General features: G+C 52.9%; 2 protein-coding genes and 1 pseudogene across 8 annotated transcripts in view; 2 read left to right on the forward strand and 1 right to left on the reverse strand.

The window, feature by feature from the left end:
* LOC128782919 (uncharacterized) overlaps positions 1 to 6,869 on the forward strand; it is a 28,809-nt gene extending 21,940 nt beyond the window's left edge. For 3 of the 7 annotated variants that reach the window (XM_053933447.1, XM_053933444.1, XM_053933445.1), the window contains exons 5-10: positions 4,022 to 4,129; positions 4,389 to 4,460; positions 4,549 to 4,620; positions 4,709 to 4,807; positions 5,250 to 5,357; positions 5,820 to 6,692. In XM_053933447.1, the coding sequence (XP_053789422.1) occupies positions 4,022 to 4,129; positions 4,389 to 4,460; positions 4,549 to 4,620; positions 4,709 to 4,807; positions 5,250 to 5,357; positions 5,820 to 6,343 (983 nt within the window). In that variant the 3' untranslated portion in view covers positions 6,344 to 6,692. The other 4 variants (XM_053933446.1, XM_053933448.1, XM_053933450.1 and 1 more) reach the window with 4 other exon arrangements.
* The window catches only part of LOC128782930 (zinc finger protein 551-like), a 113,287-nt gene that overhangs the window by 88,012 nt on the left and 1,729 nt on the right, over positions 1 to 23,546 (reverse strand). Inside the window, exon 2 of the mRNA XM_053933481.1 lies at positions 23,471 to 23,532. Coding sequence (XP_053789456.1) covers positions 23,471 to 23,532 — 62 coding nt within the window. The remainder of the gene's footprint in view (positions 1 to 23,470; positions 23,533 to 23,546) is intronic.
* The window catches only part of LOC128782904 (zinc finger protein 271-like), a 510,341-nt pseudogene that overhangs the window by 81,949 nt on the left and 404,846 nt on the right, over positions 1 to 23,546 (forward strand).

Consider the following 23,546-nt stretch of genomic DNA (forward strand, 5'->3'; position numbering starts at 1 on the left):
GAACCACAACTCATCAGGTTTGTGTCCTTTGGGGGTCAGGAACTGGTGAGAGTCAGAGGCACAGAAAGTTTCTCTTCATGGCCATCAGACCACAGTAGAACAGGACACAATTTAATAACAATCACACTCTTCCCTGAGCTATGTGCAACGTCCCAGCAGCGTCTGATGAGTCCACCATCCACAGGTGATTTCCATACTAAAACTGATTTTAGATAAATGTGGTTCTGTGATAGATATAAACACAATTAAGTTCTTTTATCAGGATGCTTGTCCTGAAGCGGGGGCAAAACAGCTCAGAACAATCTCTGAGCAGGGGCCCGCTGGGGCTGCAGCCAGTGCTGGCTCCCACTGAGGCTGCCAGGCCAAGAGCAGCCCCAGGGGCACAGGGCACAGGTAAAGCAAGGTGGAGAGGAGAAAGAGCGGGGACGAGATTGCCCTTGAAAGGCAGACGCACTCTGGGGCCCGCTCCTGGCCAGGGATCCTGCCCAGAGCCGTCGCCTGCTCGCCGGGGCCTTGAGGGGCAGCTGTCCAGCTGGGCCAAGCTGTGCCAGCAGCTCCAGCCGTGCTGGGGAGCCTTGCCAGCTCTGGGCCCTGCTGTGCACGAGGGTCCCAGTGTGCCACTGGCAGCTGGGGGCCTCAGCCACTCCTCTCTCCAAAGGTGCTCCTGCCCATCTTCAGAAGATGAGCCTAACAACGCAGGCAGAGAGAACTTGACCCGTCTTCCCAGCTCTTCACTTCTGTCCCCATCTGCCCTGCCGCAGCTGCAGCACCGTCTTGAGCCCATCCCCAAACTCACCCCTCCACAACGAGACCCTCAGCCCCTGAGCCCCCTGGTCCTGTTCCCCAACCACGACTGAAGGTGGGCAGGCCCTGTCTGCCAGGGCAGGGCTTGGCCCTCATTTTCTGTTCAAATAAAGACATAGAGTTGTCAGAGATATGTCCAGGTGGTAGCAGCAGCAAAGCCCGGCCGGCACCAGCGCTGGCTGAGCTCCGTGCCCAGGAGCAGCCGTGGATGCCCACGGTGAGGGCAGGCAGGAGCCAGGCAGGGGCCGCTGTGAGCAGCAGCGGGGCCCCGAGGGGCTGGGGGAGCCCATGCTGAGCGTCCCTGGGCTGAGGGCACATTTCCTCCAGTGGCATCATCTGGGCCTGCACGTCATGAGGCACACAGGGATGTTTTGGGCTCTCTGCTGAGCTGTGCAGGGATCCCTCATGAGGCACACAGGGATGTTTTGGGCTCTCTGCTGAGCTGTGCAGGGATCCCTCATGAGGCACACAGGGATGTTTTGGGCTCTCTGCTGAGCTGTGCAGGGATCCCTCATGAGGCACACAGGGATGTTTTGGGCTCTCTGCTGAGCTGTGCAGGGATCCCTCATGAGGCACACAGGGATGTTTTGGGCTCTCTGCTGAGCTGTGCAGGGATCCCTCATGAGGCACACAGGAGTATTTCTGGCCTCTCCTAAGGTGTGCAGGGATCCCTCATGAGCTGTGCACCAGGGTAAATGTCAGGGGGTTTTTTACTCTTCACAGCACAGCAAAGGGACACTTGGCCAAGGTTTTGCAAGGCTGGGAGAAAGCCTCTTGCAAAGCCTGGGGCCCAAAAGGCTGTGGGCGGAGCCCATCCCCTGGGGCCAGGCCGGGCTGCTCAGGCCGGGCCGGGCCGGGCCGGGCCAGGCCATGGCCCCGGCAGGGAAGGGCCACGGCCCTGGGCTCTGATGAGGCTGCTGAGCTCCGCCCTGGCCCTGTGCTGCAGCCCAAGACATTTCCAGCCAGGGCCGTGCCCTGGGCCACAGGAGGCACCGGGGCTACAAGTGAGGCCGCGCCTTCTGGCTCTCAAGGGGGCTGGCTCTGTTCCCTGGGAGGATGCAGAGCCTTGTGCCTCGGCCTGATGGGGCAAAAATGCCCCCAACATCCCTCTGTTTGCAAAAATAAAGGCTTTGCGCTCATTATGAGGAAAAGCTGTATGGGTGGCCTGCAGCTAATGTTCTTTTGTTGGCTGGACCCCAGTCAATGTCAGCAGGCAAAAGAAAGGTGTTGCTGAGGAATGACCTTGGATCAAGCAAAACATTTACAGTTCAGGGCAGTCCATTTGTGCAGATGGGGGGACGCTCTGGGGGGACAGCTCAGGCCATGAGCTCACAGCAGGCTCTGGGGTCACAGCAGGCTGAGGTCACAGCAGGCTCTGAGGTCACAGAGGTGCCAGAGCCCCGTGGTTGCACAGCACCACAAGGAGCCAGCAGTCAGTCCTTGAGCACAACTGTTGCGGCAGCAGCGGCGGTGGCAGCAGTGGTGCTGACATTGGGACAGCGGTGTCAGGACAGTGGTGGCAGCAAGAGCTGGGGACTGGCAGAGGGCAAGGCACCATGGCCCTTGCTCTGCGCCTCTTCCTCCCGCTCCTCCTGGCCGTGGCCCTGCCTGCCAGGGCTGCCCAGGCTGCTCCGCTGCAAGCGCGGGGAGCAGGTGAGCCGGCAGCCTGGCTCCCCTTTCCGGGACAGCACTCCCTGCACCCTGGGAAGTGCGGGGGGATGGTTTTTCCCCTGGGCTTTAGGGAGGGTTTCCTCTGTGGGAGGGAGAGAGCCCCCATGGGCCCTGGGCTGCTCCAGCCGCCCTCCCAGGGATGTTGCACAAGGCAAGGAAATCGTGTGAAGAGTGGCCAGGAGCCAGCCCAGAGCTCCCCAGGCCCCTGGGCAGCTTTGGCCATGGCCATTCTCATCTGGCCCCCACAGCCTTACCCGACCCCCTTGCAGTGCCCAGTTCCCAAAGGCACAGGGGGATCAGGCAGACCAGGAAATGGTTCTGATCTCTGCTCCGTTCTAGCTTGGGATGGTGACATGGCTTTTCCGGATGCCCAATTGGATGACAGCTTGGAGAATTCTGTTGGCGAGATTCTCTTGGAGAATGCTGGAGGCAAGTTTTCTGTGTGCCTTTCCTGAGAGAATAATCAGTGCCTCATGAGCCATTTCCCTTAGCAGCATCACAGGGTTGAAAGATTCTGGAAAACTTGCCCGGCTCCATTCTGGATCACTGAGGGATCCCACAGAATGGCTGTCAGTGGCAGGAAGGAGCATTTAGCTGTCCATCTTCCTTCCCTGCAATTCCAGTGTGCGCTTCCGTGTGCTCTGTGCAGCCACGGAGAAGAGCAGAGCGGGAAGGGGCCGGGCCCAGGGCTGTGCCCCGGGGCTGTGCCTTTTGCAGCTCCTTTGCCGGCCCCGGGGTGCCTGAGCTGCTCCTGCTGCTGCTGCCAAGCCCTGGCCCTGCCTGGGGCTGGGTTTAGAGCTGCTGGCAGCTCCAGGGAATCCTTTCTCCCCCGAGGACGGCCCTGCAAGGGGCTCCTTCCATGCCAGTGTGGGGCCACCGCAGGCACGTGGTCCCCCTGGCCCTGCTCCTGAGTGGAAGGCAGAGCTGAGGGAGTGCTTTGGAGGGCACCAATCACCCAGGAGCACTCACTGCCACTCTGGCCTGAGGGGGACATGGAACATCTTTATGTTAAGGTCCTTCTCCATGGAAGAACTCAGACACTGGAGACAAGAAATCCCTGGAGGCAGCCAGACACCTGGACCAGATGCTGAGTGATCTGGAGAGACGCCGTGGTGGGTGCATTTCCCTCAGCCTTCCCCTGGGACTCAGCAGCCGGGGGCTTTCCCTGCACATCTGGACACGCCGTGCCCGGCACAGAGGGAAGGGATCCATGGCAGCCTGGCTGCCCCGCTGCTGCTTTCCTGCCCTGCAGGGCTGTTTCCCAGCCTGGCCTGGCTGCAGCTTCTCCCCAGCCTCTGCAGGAAGGCATTTGGCATCAGCTGGCAGGGAGCCCAACCTGCACCATGGGCCCGAGATGCCTGCAATTTCCCGGTCTCCGGGTAGATCAGGAATGGCACCTGTTTGGAGAAGGGAGTGGCCTGGCCAATCCCAAAAGTTTTGATGATTTCCTGAACCATGAATTTGTCCACTATCGCCTCTTGAAGATGCCATCTCCCAGAAGGGGAACGGCTCCATCTAATGCAGCTGTGCCTCTTCCTGTCTCCAGAGATGAAGCGAAAGGCTGTGCTGAAGGCAGCATTTCCTGGAGGAAGCAGGGGCCCATTGGCAGCCCCTGCTGCAGGAAGTGAGGCGATGCCAGGCACAGTCACAGGAGGTAATTGCTGAGGCTTGAGCTGCCATCTCTGCTGTGTGGCAGTACCTGCCCTCCAGGGATGTTGCACAGGGCCTGCAAAGAGTGTGGAGAGTGGCCAGGAGCCAGCCCAGAGCTCCCCAGGCCCCTGTGCAGCTTTGGCCATGGCCATGGAAATTTGGCCCCCACAGCCTTACCCGACCCCCTTGCAGTGCCCAGTTCCCAAAGGCACAGGGGGATCCCAGCAGACCAGGAAATGGTTCTGATCTCTGATCCCTTCTAGATGAGCATGCTAGCAAGGCTTCTCCAGCAGCTGGGATGGAAGATGGTTTGGAACCCTTGGGAGATTCTGCAGGTAACTTCTCAACTTGCCCTCAGTGAATAATCACTGACAACCTGGCAGGAAGCAGGTGACAGAAGCTCCTGTGCCTGTTGAGTTACAGGTGTGTCTGCAGGGAGGACTTTTCAGGCTCCTTTCCTGGTTGCTGCGCACAAGCCCGGCTCCCATCGCAGGGGTGAGTTGTGTGTCCCTGCTGACCCCACAGGCTGAGCCCTGCTTTTGTGGGATCCATTCCGGGGGAAATGGACATGCATTCTCTTAAGGTCCGCCGAGAGGGAGGAACAGATCTACTAAACACATGAAGTCCCTGGAGGCATCCAAAGACCTGGACCAGATGCTGAGTGATCTGGAGAGACGCCGTGGTGGGTGCATTTCTCTCAGCCTTCCCCTGGGACTCAGCAGCCGGGGGCGTTCCCTGCACATCTGGACACGCCGTGCCCGGCACAGCGGGAAGGGATCCATGGCAGCCTGGCTGCCCCGCTGCTGCTTTCCTGCCCTGCAGGGCTGTTTCCCAGCCTGGCCTGGCTGCAGCTTCTCCCCAGCCTCTGCAGGAAGGCATCTGGTACCAGCTGGCAGGGAGCCCAAACTGCACCACGGGCCTGCAATCCCCTGCAATTTCCCGGTCTCCGGGTAGATCAGGAGTGGCACCTGTTTGGAGAAGGGAGGGCCCTGTGGCAGCCCCAAAAGCCGTGGCCTTTTCCTGATCCTTATCCATGTCTTTGAAAAGTAGTACTTGCTGAAGATGCCATCTCTCCAATGGGGAATGGTTCCACCTGATCCAGTTGTCCCTTTTCCTTTCTCCAGAGATGGACCAAAGGGCTTTGCTGAAAGCAGCACTTCCTGAAGGAAGCCGTGGCTCTGTGCCAGCCCCCGATACAGGAAGGGAGGAGATGCCAGACAGTGCCACAGAAGGTGATTGCTGTGCCAGGCTCAGCCAGGCTGAGCAATCCTGCTGGGGTCCCTCCGTGGGAGACATGTCCCAAAACCTGGGAGTGGCTGCACGGGGTGCCCATGGTGGGGAAAGGGCAGAGAGGGAGAGCAAGGCTCCCGTGTGTCCTGACAGGGCCTGACTCTGTCCCCTGGGGCTGGGGGAGCTGTCCCAGGGCAGGGAGGGCCAGGGCTGGCAGGGGCTGCTCAGGGATGGGTTTGGCCCGTGTCCCTCGAAGCAGCGACTGCCCAAGCAGCTGCGCTGGCCCCGGGCTCTCCTCCTGGCCTGCTGGGCTTTGTTGGGTGGCACAGCCTGTGCCAAGGGGCGGCAAGGGGCCTGCAGGCCCCAGCTCTGGGGGAAACAGAGAACGTCCTGGCCGTATCCACCGTGCTGCCAGCTCGGCAGTGCAGCACAGCACGGGCTCACGCTCCCCATTGCTCCCACAGACATTATCACTGAAACAGGAATATTTGCCCCGGATCCAGTGCGCCTCCCAAGAATTGTCTGCCCCCAGGATGTGCGCAGGTCCTGCATGATAGGCACGGTGGTGACACTGTTCACCGTGCCCCTCGTGCTGATCGGCTGCTATCTTGGCATTCGGAAGCTGTACCAGAGCAGACGGTCAGTTGTTGATTTTTCTCCACAGCTTTCTTGTAACTCTGCTCATAGCATTGGTAGCCTGACTCGTAGTCATGCTGCACTGGAGCTGTGGCCAGTCCGTGGTTGTCCAAAGAACTCTGCTGAGGGCTCTGCTGCTGCCCAGTGCTTTCATTGGCCTCTTCATTGCTGGGCCTTGTCCTGGGGGGCCCGCTGGGGCTGCAGCCAGTGCTGGCTCCCACTGAGGCTGCCAGGCCAAGAGCAGCCCCGGGGGCACAGGGCAGAGGCAGGGCAAGTTCTCAACAGTGTTTGGGCCACACAGCTCAGGACAGGACAGTGCTTATTTAGTAGCTCATGTAAAGTTTCATGGTGACACTGATGTTACCAGACAAGCAAATTTGCTGCAGTTCAGTGTTCAAACAAATCCAACCTGATGAAGGTTTAGCTTTGGCCTTGAGGCTTTGCTCTTTGTGTGAGCCCTGTTCTGGATTGATTCCCACTCAGTCTTGGAGCCTGTTTTGGGTGAAGGCTCATCCCGGCCCTGACCCTTGGCAGTTCTGGGCTCAAAGGCACCGCCGAGGCCGCACTGCACGTGACTGGGCTTCAGGGCTCCATTAGCAAAGGGCTTTGAGAAGTTTAAATTACTGTATTCTTACTCTTTGGTTTTCTTTATGGAATTCCTTCCCTTTTTTTTAAACTTAGTTTTAAAAAAGCAAATTCTTTTCCAGTGCTTTTTCCAGTTATTTGAGATAGTGAATGATGGCTGGACCATCGAGGATCTCGTCTCGACGGTGGTAGCTCTATTCCCCTTCCTCTCTTTTCTCTCTATTTCCCTTTTCTGTCCCTTCTATCGCATTTGCTGTTGGTACCTAAATAAAGATGCATTTGTTGTGATTCAAGTGATGGTCCCTTGCCATTTGCAGTTTTGCACTTTAGGGATCGGTTAACAAACCATCACAAACACCCCGCAAGAGTGGATCGTGACCGGTTGTGGGGGATCCTTCGCTCTCTTGGATGGGGGAGGGAGCGGGGAAATGGAATCAAGATGAGACAGGGATCAGCCAGCCCCACGCCAGGCAGCGTTTTCTCCTCTGAGAGCTCCTCTGAGCTGAGCGAGCTGCTGAAGCCTGCGGAGCAAATGAGAGCCGGGAGTGAGGGAAAGGCTGGCTGGGAAGGAGTCAGATAAACCCGTGTGGGCATTTCCCTTTCCAAGGGGCTCCTGGGGAGACAAAGGAGACAAGAAGGATTCCCCACCTCACGACATCTCCTTTTTCCCTTCAGTAGCCCTATTGCAGCCACTGCATACAAGATGGGTGATCCCCTTGATCCCCTTGATGCCAGGGAGCACCAAGAACTTGAACCTTGCTGGAGTCCAGCCCTGCCTGCCTGTCACCGAGCAGAGGGGAAAGATGCAGAACCTGGGCAGGGGTTGAGCCAAATTGGCATTTTGCCACTTGTGATTTCCTCCCAGCTTTTGCAGCAGGGCGACAACCCCATCGCTTCAAACCACTCCCTTTTGCAAGGCACACGTGGACCTCGCTGGAAGCTCAGGGCTCTTGAAGGGGCTGCTGCAGTTGGCAACAGGAGCTGTTGTTGAACTTTTCACATTGCTTAACCCCCCCTGCCAAATGCCATCAAGTGGCTGAGGAAGGACACAAAAAGATTACCCTGGAGGAAGGGAGGCCAAAAGCTTGGAAAAGGATGAAAGAAATGCTCTGATCATGACGATGACAAAAAAATAGAATGATTTCTTTTTGACAGCAAATGAACACCCGCCGCCCTCCAGCCCTCCCAGCCTGGCAGGCCGAGCGGAGCCGTTTCCATGGCATGAGGTGCTGGCAGCCTGCAGAGAGAAACCAGAGAGGCACGGTCAGTCACAGAAGGCTCCTGTGCCCTGTCCTGCCATGGCCTGTGCCCGGGCCAGGCTGCTGGCTGTGCTCAGAGCCCAAACCTCCCGAGCCATTCTCTGTTTCGAGAGAAGGGCAGCGTGGCAGGCCACGTTCCACCTCCTCCGCTTCAGCACAGCACAGCAGCCTCCTCAGCAGCTGCAAGGGCGGGATGCCCGTGTGCCCGCTGCCCTCTGCCCGAAGCCCTTCTGCCAGCCCAGCTGTGGAGCCGGGTACCCACCTCTGCAGACCTGCTGCCAGGAGAGGAGCTGATCCCGCACGAGGTCCTCGTCCTTCTTGAAGGGGATGTCCCCACAGGCCGTGGCCCCTGGGGTAGCGCTGGCACTGGATGTGCTCCACGGACGGTGCAGGCGCTTCCCCATGCAGTCCGGGCACCAGGTGTAATCTTCCTGGGAAAAACAAAGAACAATTGCATGAAAGTCAATTCAAAACAAGACCTGGAAAGAAGAAAAACCTACACAGCCTGTCACCGTTTCACGGGCCTGAGGAGGGTCTGACCACTCCATGCGAGAATGAAACCTGTCCATGGGTGGGGAAAAACCCCACCTTTCCCACCCGTAAACGCAACCCTTCCTCGAGGGCCTGCAAAGCAGACCAGCTGGGGCACGGCTTCGGAACCCGTCCCCCTCTGCTGTCCCCATCCACATGGATGGATGCTTTGTCAGGCTGGCTGCCCCCGCCCCAGCCCGTGCCAGGCTGGCTGGCAGAAGCTGTCAGCAAGGCCAGGAGCCGGCTCCCCTTCCACAACATCCGTCCCCTGTCCCACCAAAAAGCAGCTCGGCAGCCGGGGGAATAAATCAATATTCCCCAGCGCCGCCGAGCAGGGAACCTGCGGCGCATGGCCAGGCCGAGCCCTGCCATGCCTGGAAGCACGAGCATCCCCCCGCCCCTGCGCCGGCTGGGGACTCATCTTGATTTCATCGGGGCGCAGAGCGTGTCCTCCAGGAAGGGGCCGCAGCCAAAGCCGCTCGGCTTTGCCCCGCCAGCGGCCAGCTCCAGGATGGTGTTCCCAGCTCCACGTGGTGCTCCAGAAGAACACGCCAGCTGTGCCTCGGCTTGCGGGGACATCCCGATGCCATTGAGCTGCAGGGGGATGTTTCCCCTGTTCCAGTCCGTGGCACCTTCACCGCACTGCCACCACTTCTCCAGTGGCACGGGGAGCACTGAGCCGCTCCCTCCACAACTCGCCGGGGACCAGCGGAAGCATCTCCTCGGCTGCGCTCTCTCCTCCGTGCCGGGGCCGCAGGGAAACGCTCCGGGGTTTTCTTGGAGTGCCACCAGACGCGTGCAGCTGGTACTTGCTGGGCTCCTGGATCCTACTGAGCACAGGGATGGATCTCTGCTGTCTCCTGGGCCAGGCAGGGCTCCTGCAGCCAAGAATGCTCAAAAAGGTCTTCCAGTGATGGCCTGTCTGCGGGGTCCATGGATAAACACCACCTGATGAGGTGCTGGCACTCTGCAGAGAGAAACCAGAAACCGCCGCTCAGCGGGACAAGGCTCCTGTCCGTGCTCTCCCACATTCCACAGTGCCCAGGCCACACTAGGAGTGCTCAGAGCTGCAGCCAGAAGCTTCCCATGGATCCTCCCTTCCGGAGGAGAGCAGCACAGAGGCACACGTGCCACCTCCTCCAGCTAAGCCCAGGAGATCAACCGCCTCACTAGCTGCCAGAGCAGGACGCTGATGTGCCAGCTGCCCCCTCCCAGCCCCGTTCCTCCTCCTGAGCCTTGAAGGCGCAGCCCCACCTTGAGACACCCGGGCGGGAAGAAGAGCTGGCCCCGGACAATGTCCTCATTTGTGTGGAAAGGAAGGTGCCCGCAGACCAGGTCATAGAGCAGGATGCCCAGGGACCAGATGGTGGCTGGCTGGCCATGGTAGCAGCCAAAGAGGATCCACTCTGGTGGGCTGTACTCCGGCATCAGCCGGCCTGGGAGAGGCGGGACACGGACGGGATGGGACGGGAGTAGAGTGAGTGTGAGGGGGAGAAGGCGATGGGGAGCGAGTGGAAAACCGATCGACAGAAGCGCTGCTGCTGCTGCTGCTGCTGCTGCTGCTGCTGCTGCTGCTGCTGCGGAACCGCCGCAGCTCGCGAACGTTCCTCCGTTGCCTCCGCGAACCCAACGGAGGAGCCGCCGCGCGCCCCGCGGAACGAAAGAAAGAAACAAACAAATAAAACCCCAAAGGAATTCCTATTAGAGAAGTAACCAAATCAAACAATGTAGCAATAAAGAAGAGTCTTGGCTTGTGGCTTCTTTCTTCTTTGGCTGAGGTGTAGCATTTCATGGGGAAGAATTGCCTCTTCTGACAATTTCTGACAGTTTTTGGACAGGAGTGGAGCATTTAATTTTCATGTAGAAAAGGGAAATCGTGTCATTAAATTCATCTCTTTTCATCCTCTGTTGAGACAGTTGCAGGCTGCCAAAGGACATGGTCTGCAATGTGAAACTTGGGGCCAAGTTTGTTTTTCTGCCAGAGGATGAGGAGGGGAAGTATCCCAGAATCATGGAGTCGTGGCATGGTTTGGCTTGGAAGGGATCTGAAAAATCACACGGCTGCAACCCCCCTGCTGTGGCTGGGCACCCCTTGCACTAGCCCGGCTTGTCTAGAGCTCCATGCAGCCTGGCCTTGAGCACTGTCAGGGACGGGACAGCCACACCTTCTCTGGGCAACCTGTTCCAGGAGAGTCTTGTTTCTGAATCCCTCACCTAAACCGACTCTCTTTCCACTTGGATCCATTCTCCCTTGTCCTGTCCTTGCCTGCCCTCCTACAAAGCCCCTGTCCAGCTTTCTTGTAGGTTGCCCTCAGGTCCTGGAAGGCCACAGTTGGATCAAGTCTCAGTCTCTTGCCCAGGCTGAAGAAGCCGAGCTGTGTCAGCCTTTCCTTGCAGGAGAGGAGTGTTATCAATACATATTATAATATTGGGTTTTGCAAATATTAAAATGAATTTTATATGTGTGATATTCAAGTAACTTTGTTCCAAAGATATAGTTTCTAATTTTGTTGTTAATTAAGCTTAGACATAGTAGTGCAATAGCTGATAGAAGTCTGCTTGTGTTAAAATGCCTGCTTGGATGGGATAACATCCAATGAACACAGGATGAGGACACCTGCTACAGCTCTGCCAAAGATCAGCACTCACTGTCTGAAGGCAGTGTGGACCAAGGCCCGAACTGGAAGTGATAAAGAGAAGGAGCCAAAGCCCAGCCAGGAAACACGCATGCTCTGAAAAGGCGGACCCAAGGAGGGGCCATGTAAAATAGTTCCTGGAAAATGTAAACTAGGTTATGGATATGCATAAGGGGCTGTGAATATGCAACAGGTGGATGTGAGGGAAAAGGTACTTAAGGGGGATCCCTGAAGGTAACAGGGTGCTCTTGGCTGAGTGCCATGATGCACCTGGCCATAAATAACCTTTGCTCTGTGGTCCTTGTCTGCCATTGTCCTTTATTAAACTTTTTACATTTTCCCAGGAGAGTGAACGTGTTTTTCACATGGGCTACACATGCTTATACATAATTCTTGGAAGACTAGTAATTTTTTTTGATAATGATTGGGTTCATCTTCACATAATCAAACTTATCCATTTTGCAATATGTCTTGCTCATAGAAGTTGATTCAATCTTCTTGATTCAGTCTTCTTGCAGTCTTCAAAGCTCTGTTTCTTCTTGCCAAGGCATTCTGACTATCAAATCTTTTATGCTAATCAGGTCCAAAGTTCATCAACTCATTTCTCTCCTGGCAGCATGGCTGTGTCTATGCAAGCAGGGAAACACTAATCGAGAGAATTCCACTAAGGTGAAGGTGGCCTCAGCCTCCCGTGACCGAGCTGCCGGGTATGATCTGTCAGATCCCCTTGAAGGAGCCTCTAGTATGTATGCCCAGGAAAGAAATGGGAACCAGGGCTAGAGGGGCCCTGCCTGGAGCCAGGGAGAGGCACGGGAAAACCGGATCTCTGGTCAGCGTGGATCCGATGGCCTGGCACATCAGAGCCACAGAAATATGAAACCTTAGCTGATACTGGTGCGCAGTGTGCCCTGATACCATGGGGACATGTGGGGGCAGAACCTGTTTCCATTGCCGGGCTGACGGGGGGATCGATCACAGCAATTGACCCTGTTGGGAGCCGAGGTGAGCCTGACTGGGAAGGAGTGGCAGAAACATCCCATTGTGACCGGCCCAGAGGCCCCGTGTATTCTGGGCATAGACTTCCTCCAGAATGTCTACTGCAAAGACCCAAAGGGACTCAGGTGGGCTTTTGGCATAGCTGCTGGAGAGGCAGAGGACATGAAGCAGTTGAACACCTTGCCTGGACTATCAGACTGTCTGGAACCGACTGCCCCAGGGGTGGAAGCACAGCCCCACCAGCTGCCATGGACTGATCCAGGCTGCACTGGCAAAGGGTGAAGCTCCAGAACACCTGCAGTACATCGATGGCATCATTGTGTGGGGGAACAGAGCAATGGAAGTATTTGAGAAAGGAGAGAGGATCGTCCAGATTCTGCTGGAAGCCAGCTTTGTCATCCAGAGCAGCAAATGAGCTGCCTGAGAGATCCAGTTCCTGGGGGTAAAGGGGAAAGGTGGACAGCGTCAGATTCCAACTGTGGTCATCAACAAGATCACAGCGATATCTCCACCCACCAACAAGAAGGAAACACGAGCTTTCCTAGGCACCATAGGTTTTTGGAGAATGCACATTCCTGAGTAAAACCAGATTTCGAGCCCTCTCTACCTGGTCACCCACAAAAAGATCGATTTCCACTGGGGCCCTGAACAGCAACAAGCCTTTGCCCAGATCAAGCAGGAGATCGCTCATGCAGTCGCCCTTGGCCCAGTCAGGACGGGAACAGAGGTGAGGAATGTGCTCTACTCTGCAGCCAGGAACAATGGCTTGTCCTGGAGCCTTTGGCAGAAGGTGCCTGCGGAGACTGGAGGCCGACCACTGGGATTCTGGATCCAAAGCTACAGAGGGTCTGAAGCCAAGTACACTCCCACAGAGAAGGGAATCTTGGCCGCCTATGAAGGAGTTCAAGCTGCCTTGGGGGTGATTGGCACAGAAGCACAACTCCTCCTGGCACCCCGACTGCCGGTGCTGGGGTGGATGTTTCAAGGAAAGGTTCCCACATCCTGCCACGCCACTGACACCACACAGAGCAAGTGGATTGCCCTCATCACACAGCACACCCGTATTTGGAACCAGAACTAGGATTTTGGAAATACAAACTGGCCAGAAGGTGAAAAGTTTGGTCTCAGTGACAAAGAGGAGCAAGAAGTGACACGGGCTGAAGAAACTCCACCATACAACCATCTACCAGCAGAGGAAACACGCTACGCTCTTTTCACGGACGGTTCCTGTCGCATCGTAGGGATGGACCAGAAGTGGAAAGCAGCCGTATGGAGCCCCACACGACAGGCTGCACAAAGCTACTGAGGAGAAGGTGGATCAAGTCAACTTGCTGAACTCAAGGCCGTTCAGCTGGCTCTGTGCATTGCTGAAAGAGAGAAGTGGCCAAAGCTCTGCCTTTATACCAATTCATGGATGGCAGCCAATGCTCTGTGGGGCTGCCTGGAAAGGTGGAAAAAGGCCAACTGGCAGCTTAGAGGAAAACCAGTCTGGAATGCTGATGAGCGGAAAGACATTGCCTCTCGGGTGGAGAGGTGCCTGTGGAAGTCTGCCATGTAGATGCCAATGTCTGCAAGAGTCGGGCTAATGAGGAGCACCGAAACAACGAGCAGGTAGATCAGGCTGCAAAGACTGAGGTGTCAAAGATAGACTTGGATTGGCATCACAAGGGGCAGTTGTTCTGAGCTCGATGGGCTCACGATGCCTCAGGTCATCAGGGCAGAGATGCCACCTGTAAGTGGGCATGAGACCGAGGGGTGGATCTAAGCATGGACAGGATTTCTCAGGTTATCCATGACTGTGAGACGTGTGCTGTGATCAAGGAGGCCAAGCGGGTGAAGCCCCTGTGCTATGGTGGGCGGGGGTCCAAGTACAAGTATGGGGAGGCCTGGCAGATTGACCACGTCACACTGCCCCAGACACGCCAAGGCAAGCGCTACGTGCTCACCATGGTAGAAGCCACCACGGGATGCTTGGAGACCTCCCCTGTGCCTCACAGCACTGCCCCAACACCATCCTGGGCCTGGAAAAGCAAGTCCTGGGGAGGCATGGCACCCCTGAGAGGACTGAGTCAGACAAGGGGACTCATTTCAAGAGCGGCATTGCCAACACCTGGGCTAGAGAACATGGCATCGAGTGGGTGCACTGAGACCCGCACTGGGGGTGCTCTGGGACCGAGACTGAGACCGAGGTCGGCATCGGGACCAGGATTGCTCCAAGACCGGTGCTGGGACCTGTACCTGGATTGCTCTGGGACCTCCGAGTTCACTCTGGGGAGCTTTGGCTGCACCCCAGAGCAGCACTGGGACTGGGAGAGACTGGGAGTGACTGGGAGGGAGCCCTGGGCAGCGTGGGACCGCCTCCGTTCACAACGTTCAGTGCAGTCATCCCGGTCCAAATGATCCCAGTTTGTATGATCCCAGTCTGGATGGTCCTGATCCGCATAGTTCCAGTCTGTGCACCCCCAGTCTGTAGGATCCCAGTCCCCATGATCCCAGTCCATAAGATCCCAGTCCGCATGATCCCAGTCTCTATGGTCCTGCACGGCACACACTCCAAGGGTCTGGAATTCCAGTTCCCAGTAGGAAACATGTTCCTGCCCTTGAAGGCAAAGCTCTTAAGAAGGGGCCAAAAGCCAAGTGCAGCACGATCCTACAGTGACATTTCACTGCCAGCCTTCAGTGGCTTAAGATCAGAGATTAGAAGCAGGCCGCGCATCAGGCTGTCCCGAGCTGGGTCCATGTCAGGTCTTTGCCAAGTCCTTGCCAACTCCTTGCCAAGTTCTTGCCAGCCCTTGTTCGGAACAGCCAGCATGACGGTTCAGTGGTTGCACCTGCGCTGTGTCCTGTTCTAAGCCGGAACTGCAGTGGGGGAAGGGATTCTTTCTCGTGGCAATCGGAAGGCAGAATGGAAAATGAGGGGCTTCAGACGGGCTCTTACACCACCCCGTGACTGACGATTGCCCTCGAAAGATCTTCATCAGCAGGGTTCCATGGTGTCGTCGTGGAGTCTTCGGGACTCGTCAAGTGTTGGCAGCAATGCCAGGGAAAAGAGAAGAGAAAAAGGAAAGGAAAGAGAAAACAGAAAAACTAAAACAATTAGTAAGCAAATTATAATTAAATAATAAGCAGAATACAATAAGTATTAATTAAACCAGTAATAGTTAAACAATAAATTGTTTAGATAATAATCAATATTCATCAATTGAACAATAGATTGATCAAATAATAAACCAGTATAATCAATATTAAACAATAAAATAATAAACCTAGTATAATCAATATTGCTCAGTACAATTTTCTAATCAATAAACAAAAATAATTAAAACAGTGATTAAAACAAATCATAAGAGAAAATTATGTAAAACATATCTTCTAACCTTATAATCTCCTTGTGTCTACAGTCCTGGGAACATCTATAGTGTAAAGGATGTCGGCCAAGTGGTGTGCATTAATTATAGATGTCAATTTTGTTCATCGTTTCATCATTCTCCAATCCACAATAAGCAAGATTACTGATAAAACAAAACCAATCATAACTAAAATCAGAAGAACAACAATGGGATGACACAATTTGTTCAGGACACCGGTGGCAGTAAGCGACCACCCGAAAAGGGTATCCCACCACCTGTGCACGGCATCACTTTTCACCCTTTCTACAACACGATGTATTTCTTGCACATCATGATGAACAGTTACCAGAGTTTTCTGTCCATTCTCCTTGATTTTTCCTAGGATCTCTATTAGATCTTGATGAAGTAATAGTTGCTTTACCAAAGTAAGGTTCATCCCAATGGGAGTAGGCAATAGCTTGTGAATCAACGTGAGATTGGATTCTAAAAGTTCATGTAAGGTAACTGGAGCTACAAAAGAAAAATCACATCCTGCAATTTTAGTAAAGTTGCAAGCACAAAAATTTGAATGATTTTTAGTATCTACTACTGTACTTTCTATAAACACAGTATCACAAGTGGTTCTAAAGCAGGCACACCCATTGCCTGTATGTACAAGGACTGTTTCAGAAGTCTCGTTAGGATGAATGTCAAAATGACAGATATTTTGTTCTGTGTCTAAACAGATATCTTGAGCTATAATTGCATTACCTTCACAGATAAACCCTAGTTGTTCTCGGATAGTACAGGACTCTAAATTGACAGTTTGCCATTTGTCATTAATTTGACGGGCCCATTCTCTATGTTCAGAAGGATAGAAAGTGGCTCCGTCATGATTTAATCCTAGTGCAATGATAGGGAATATCAAATGCACCGAGGCATTACTTATGGTCAACACAAATGCTGTGGCTGTGTTTGTGTTAGGGTCATAGGTAAAATTCACTAAATTCCACCAGGATTGGAAATCTCTTTCAAAGTCAGTGGCACTGTCCCAGACTATTTTCCTAATTTCAGTAGGAAAAGTGCCTTCTTCACCTTCTCTTATAATTGAGGCAGCAACTGACTGCATCCATAATTGAGCCTGGATACAGCTAAGAGCTAAGGAAACGTTGCTTTGTGTGGCATTAAGTGCATCAATTATCAATTTGCTATCATTTACATTTATCTTTTCCCAATTTGGTAGAATGTTTGATAGCAACCACTGATGTGTTCCCAAGGCCGATAAGGACGATTGCAGTGGCTGCTGTATTTTGGTTAAATCTTTAGTCGTGGAGGCCAATTTATTCATTAATACTTCTGAATCAATACTATTTAGGATTCCCAGTCCCATTCCCATGACACCAGTTATGTCTCTTGGCACCCGGTTTTTAGGAGGGTTCCACTGTCGCAGCCAGGTTGTCCAACCCTGAAAAGAGGTTTGCAAAAAGGGTGAACAAGCTGGTTGTATTTCTGAGACATTGTTTTGCATCAGCAATTTGACTTGTTTAAGAGACCATGCTGGATTAAATAATATCTGTTGTTGGCCAGTTTTCCTGATTATATATGGTCCAACTTCAAAAATTTTCGGGTAAGCATAACTGGTGGCTGGGCTCGAGTGGTGGTAGTGGTGGTGGTATAAACCATAGTAGATTGGGCTACAGCATTTATTATAAACTTAAAAGAAAGCCCTTCGGTGTTTTTTCCCATAAGCAAAACACTTCTGCAGTCTGTGTTAGTGTAAAATTGTGCCAACAATCCTGTACGCTTGGGTGCGTACAAACCTTTTTGCGCTTAAAGAGATCCTTTCACTTTTTCTGCATGCTACCACAATTAGTTCAGACCACGGTCACTCAGCTGGTTTCTGGCCATGGGGTTGTGGTAGGATGCAGAAAAGTATTAGCAGTTTTATCATGGATTAGGTGGTCTTCATGTCCCTTGGAGTTCTTCTGGAAAAGTAAACACAAGAGAATTCTACCGCCGAGAGGCAGAAAAGTTAGAATGATGGAATTATCCAGCATGTATTTGTCCAATGCTCTTTGCCTAGAGCACCAGAGGCTTCCCATGCATATTTATTCAGAGGGGGTTTTAGCACAAGTGGTACTAGTCCTATAGTAAGAGAGGTCCACCAGAACAGGTTGGCCAGGGTAATGAGCTGGATTATTAGGATCATTTGGTACAGAGCATAGGAGTCAGTGTAGATGCAGACCAAAGAGGAATTCTGTGCTTCTTGTTGAAAAATACTCCAGACAGCTATCAGCTCCCCACTGTGCGTACTACCTTCTCCCTCTGTAATAATTTGCTCACCAGAGGAAAAGTGGAGGGCTTCTGCCCTATATTTCCATACTTTTCCTTTCCCTTTAGCAGAAGCATCAGTAAACCAAGAGTTTGCTGATTGTTTGGGGCAGAAAGGAGGGGTTACTTTGATTACAGAGGCAGGTTTGTCCAAGCTCTCAGTTTCTTGGATTGCTGAAGTTTTTACAGGTCTTTCTGTCATTGAGAAGAAGTTACAGTAATGTTCAACCTGAGCATACCACTTTCTCACTGAGGCCCTCTGGGCCACCCCGTCAGGAGGGGGAGTCCCACTAGTGACTGTCTTAATAACCTTGAAGGGGCCTCTCAATACAATTGGTTGTTTTCGTGCAATTTTTTCTACTTCTATGAAAGCTAAGATAACCATAAACAATCCTTTTTCCCGGGTAGTGTATCTTTTCTCAACATCTTTGGAACCACGGGAGTAAAAACCAACAGGTCTTGTCAGACCCTCAGGCCCCCGCTGCCATATGTGTACTGACAGCCCTGAGGAGGCAAATCCCCATTCCACCTGGAAAGGATCTGTAGGATGGATAGGGGTCACTGCTTGATGAGCTGTTGCTTCAAAAATCAGCAATTGCAATGCTGACTCCTGAGAAAGACTCCAATCCCATTTCACCCCTTTCCTCAACAAGTCATAAAGGGGAACAAATGGGTCCTTCTGCTTACTAGGAAATCTATCTGGTCTTTCTACAGGAGATACAGCTGCTATAGTTTTTTGAAGGAGAATTGCTGTAGGTTTGAGTGATTCTGGAAGCCCATAAATTCAAGGGGTCGTTATCTCGGGCTTCACAGGTAATTGCATCAGGGATTCAAAGTCAGGAATTAATTTCTTTTTGTGAGTCATTTGCAGGCAAGCAGCTTTGTGCACATTTTCCAAGAGTTGGTCGGGGGTACTAATTCTAGCTATGGGATCTCCCCTTTCCAAGGGGCTTGTTCCCCCGGCCCAAAAAGCTGCATGCTGTGTCAGGGACCATGTGTCACCTTTCTCTCCTGTTGTTAAGAAGACACCATGTCCCCAATACCCACTGGCTTCCTGTTCAGTTAATTGAATTTGATCACCACCAGTGAGGGACACCCGGAAAACATATTCTGTTTCTGATTCATGTGGAGGGTGTCCGTATTCCCTTTTAAGCTTAGCTAGCTCGGTGGCAGTGTTTAGTTGTGATGGTATGTGTTTGGTTGTGATGTGAGGTTGGAGATCATCATCACTGAGATAGCTATACACTGAGATAGTTTTAATCAAGGGTCTCAAGTGATGGCAGCAATGTTCCCCACAATTACTTGCTGCTTCAAGTTCTTGATGAGGATAGATTTGTTTAATGTGAGGAGTTTCCTTCTCCTCAAGCTCTGTAGAGGAATCAGCATTATGTTCCTCTGTTCCTCTGTTAAGGCAGCTCGCAATGCATAGATCACATTTTTTGCTTCATATAACTGTTTTTGCAAAATTTCAACTAGATTTTGAAGGGAGTCTATTATAGCATGTTCCTCACTTCTTCGCTCGAAGCGATTTTCTATAGCTGCCATAAGACAAGCTCCTAAAACTGAGCATAAGATAGTTTTATTTTTGCCCAGTTTGAATTTTGTTTCATGTTGTAATGAACACACTCTATCAATAACATTTTCTAAGTTCAACCAATTACTCTGTGCCCATTTTTCTCCTTCCGTAGAAGGTTTGGCATTGTGTTTGGCTAGTAGTGCATAAAATTCAGCTTTAATTTCAAGGCTAAGATTGTCACTCATTTTGTGAAGGGACCAAAACCACGACAGGGAGCTACAACTTAAGTTCCACAAAATTACACAGCCCTCGCTGTGTCGCCCTTCGCTTCCCTGGGTGGGTGAAAGGACAATAATCTGCCTGGGAGGCTCTGCTTAGTTGCTTCAAGTTGTCCCTTCCCAGACCAGATACACACAACAACAACAAAACAACAGTGTCCCGCCTTTTGCACTAAGGGATCCTTTATGAATTTCCAAAGACAGTATGGGTGCCTTTTCAGCTGCAACCCTTCTGTCTAGACAGAAATCCTGTCCGTGACGCCAATTTAATGTCACGATCCGCTTATTGCGGGGTGTCGTGATGGTTCTTTTCACCGATCCCAAAAGTGCAACCAAGGCAAACAACAAGGGACTCTCAGTTAATCACAACAAATGCACCTTTATTAGGGGCCAAAACAGTAAATGCGATAGTGGGGATCAGAAAGGAGATAGAAGGATAGAGAGAGAGAGAGAAGAGGGGTATGGGAATAGCTACCAACACAGGCGAGATCCTCAGTGGTCCGGACGATGGGGATCCGTCTGTCGTGTCGGGGGAGTCTCCGAAGTTCTGGTGGACTCGGGGCTCCAGTTATAGTCCACAGAGGAAAGAGGGGGGAGCAAGTGTAACAATGAAAGTCCATTGTAATCGCCACGAGGGAACAGGTGAGTCCACAGAAACCACCAAAGCAAGACGAATACAATGAAGAATAAGTCCACTAAAATTACTGAAGGGAAACAGGTCATGTCATTAGTGGTCAGACCACCAATTTCCCCTCCCCCCTATAGTAGGGGTCTCAGTCCTTGGGAGGAGGGTTCTCATTCTTTGTTTGTCACAGTGGTAACGAGGCAGATGAGGGGTCTTCAATGAAGGACCACAGGAGTCACCCCAAAAGTTCATTTGGCTTAAGAACGGAGATTAGAAGCAGGCTGTGCATCAGGCTGTCCCGTGCTGGGTCCGTGTCAGGTCCTTGCCAACTCCTTGCCAAGTTCTTGCCAGGCCTTGTTCGGAACAGCCAGCGTGACGGTTCAGTGGTTGCACCTGCACTGTGTCCTGTTCTAAGCCGGAACTACAGTGGGGGAAGGGATTCTTTCTCGTGGCAATCGGAAGGCAGAATGGAAAATGAGGGGCTTCAGACGGGCTCTTACAATGTGTTATGGAGATTTGTTTACCAAAGGGTGATTTCTTAATTGGCCAATGGAGACGGTGTTTGGATTTCAATCAACCAATCTGGTCTGTCTGTATCAGATTGTCTGCAAGAGCGATGAGTGTTTCTTAGTAGTAGAGTATAGTATAATATAATAAAGTGATTGATCAGCTTTCTGGAATCATGGAGTCAATGCTAATTATCACCACTCCGGGGACGCCCTGCTACGATAGTTATCCAAGCCAATTTTCCCTTACCTCTGAATGCTAAATAGAATAGGCTTAACAGGCACATCAGCAACACCAACCACTGTAGACCCAAAGAGAGGGCTGAGGGGTTGGGAGAAAATTTCCCCCGGTGTCATTTCCTCACAGTGGGTACCATTATTAAAGTAATTCCAAATACATACAGTTAGTGTGTGGGAGCCTCGAATCCATGTGCCCACAGTCCAGAGGAAATTAGAAATCCATAAATTCCTCACCACGTTAACCCATCAAACAAATTGGATAGCAGCCACAGTAGCCATAGTTATAGGATGGGAAAAATGTAGCCACAACCATGTGCCACCCAAAGCAGGGTAAGCTAGACCACATGGTGACAGCTAACAAGGTTTCTATAACCAGTACACCAAAAAAAAAAAAAAATGTTACTCAAGAATTGTTATTCTCATTTCATCCTTTTCCTCTTCATGGCCTATAGCTGCAGATTGGGCACCAAAATTGGTCTTGGTTTACAAGACAGGTGTCTGCTAGGGAAGGCAGAAAAAAGCCTCCTGTGGAATGGAGAATGTAAACCCCCTCCCTCCAAATTATTAGAATCGTGAAATCAAGGGGCTCTCAGGCAAAGGTGTGGGAATAGCAATAACAGTTCTTCACTAGTGTGTACAATAAAGCAAACAAACAGCAGCACCTCCAGCACTGGCAGCAAACAGAACAGGAGCCCAGTGCAGCCTTTCGGCCGCGGCACTTTCCCTGCGGTGCAGCTCCGGGCACGGCCGGCAGGGGCGCTGGTGGCTCCCGGGGGGCAGGGCAGGTGCAGTGATCCCCGCGCGGCTGCAGGGGGCGCTCCGGCGCGGGCTCGGGGAGCACGCGGCCATGGCGGCTTTGTCCCAAGGCGGGAAGGGCTGGAAGAAGGCTCCGCTTCACAAACCCTGGGGGCAGCCGGCTCCGGGGCCCCAGCAGGACTCTGGGAAAGCAGCAAGCTGGGCCGGCAGGATGTCTCAGCAGGCAGGGGGTGAGGGGCTCCCAGCAGGGCAGGGAGAGCCGAGCTCAGGATCCCGGGCACCCGAGCAGATGGGGATAGGCCTCTCTTTTAGTGGGGCAGGTGTTAATAAGGTCCCAGTTTAGGGGCTGTTCTCATGAGCAGAGGCTCACCCCATGGCAGAAGAAGCAACTCTGGGCCAGGCTCCAGCAGCAGCAGTGGAAACTCCCTTTCCCAAGAGCAGCGGCTCTGATCATCCTCCTCCCAAAATAAGGGCTCAGCCGATAATCAGCAGCCGATTATAAGGAACGAACAGAAAGGAAAAAACCCAACCCCCAACACTGGTTTGCCATTCTTAATCCTGTGGGACAAATTCTATAAAGGTTTAATTACACCTTTATAATTGTTTACATATCAGCTCTTGAAAAGTCGGGGACAGAGATTGGAACCTGCTGCTCCACGGCTCCCCTCACAAAAGGAGTTTAGAAAGCCTGGAGGCCTCTGGAGGTATCTGGGGATCTATAGGGGCTATAGGGGGTCCTTTTTGTACCTCCTGACCCGACAGGAGCTTCTCTAATAAACTTTGCCTAAAGCTCCCACTCTGCCCATGTCAGGAACCCCTGTGAGTCCCTGTGATCCCGTGCTGGGATAAGAACAATTTATTGGGAACAGCAAAGAGTCAAGGAACAAACAGGAACAGAAACAATATTGATAGCAGTAGGGATAAAGAAAACTATTTACAGGGAAAAATACAAAATAACTGACTGGGTCTTCCGGCCACGTAATTCCTCCTGCTGGGAAAGGACACCCTTATCCTCAGGGAGAGAGAGAGTCCCTTTCCTGCCCCTGGCAATGACCTGAGGTGGGAGTGAATGTAATGACAGGGCCATGGCCAGGCCCTCATATTCTTCAATCCCACATCAGGTCATTGGCAGGGCCAGGAGAATGTACAGTTGTCTTCCCAGCATGGATAACAGGCAACATGGGTCACCAGGGCTCTGACCAACGTGGGCTCTCTTATGGGAGTTGAAGCTGGAGCAGTGCATGAAGCTCCTCCTGCAGTTGGGGCATTTGCAGGGCTTCCCTTACCGGTGCCTCCTCTGGTGTCTGGTCAAGTTAGAGCTCTGGGTGAAGCTCTTCCCACACTGGGGACACTCGTAGGGCCTCTCCCCAGTGTGGATGCGCCGGTGGGTGACGAGGTTGTAGTTGCGGTTGAAGCCCTTCCTACAGTCGGGGCAGCGGAAGGGCCTCTCCTTGGTGTGGATCTGCTGGTGACGAAGGAGACAGGAGCTGGTCTGAAACCTCTTCTGACACTCGGGACACTCGTAGGGCCTCTCCCCAGTGTGGATGCGTTGGTGGATGATGAGGGCAGAGCTGCAGCTGAAGCCCTTCCCACACTCCCCACACTCGTAGGCCCATTCCCCGGTGTGGATCATCTGGTGACGGATCAGGTCAGAGCTCTGCCTGAAGCTCTTCCCACACTCCAAGCACTTGTAGGGCTTCTTCCCATGGTGAATCTGATCATGGACCACCAGCTCCGAGCTCTGGCTGGAGCTCTGTCCACCTTCCTGGCACCGGGTGGGTCTTTCCTCCTCAGAGCACCCTGGGCTCAGTTTGCAGCCCCTCCTCCTGTGGGACCTCCAAGGATTTTCCTCCCCTTTGTGTTCCTGTGCCATGGTGCTGCTCAAAACGACCTCTTCCATGAGGTTCTGCCGTGGAGATTTGTCCTCCCTGGTCTCCATCCTCAGCTCCTTGTCTGCGGGAGGAAGG

This window comes from Vidua chalybeata (assembly GCF_026979565.1).
Source record: "Vidua chalybeata isolate OUT-0048 chromosome W unlocalized genomic scaffold, bVidCha1 merged haplotype SUPER_W_unloc_5, whole genome shotgun sequence".
Taxonomy (NCBI): domain Eukaryota; kingdom Metazoa; phylum Chordata; class Aves; order Passeriformes; family Viduidae; genus Vidua; species Vidua chalybeata.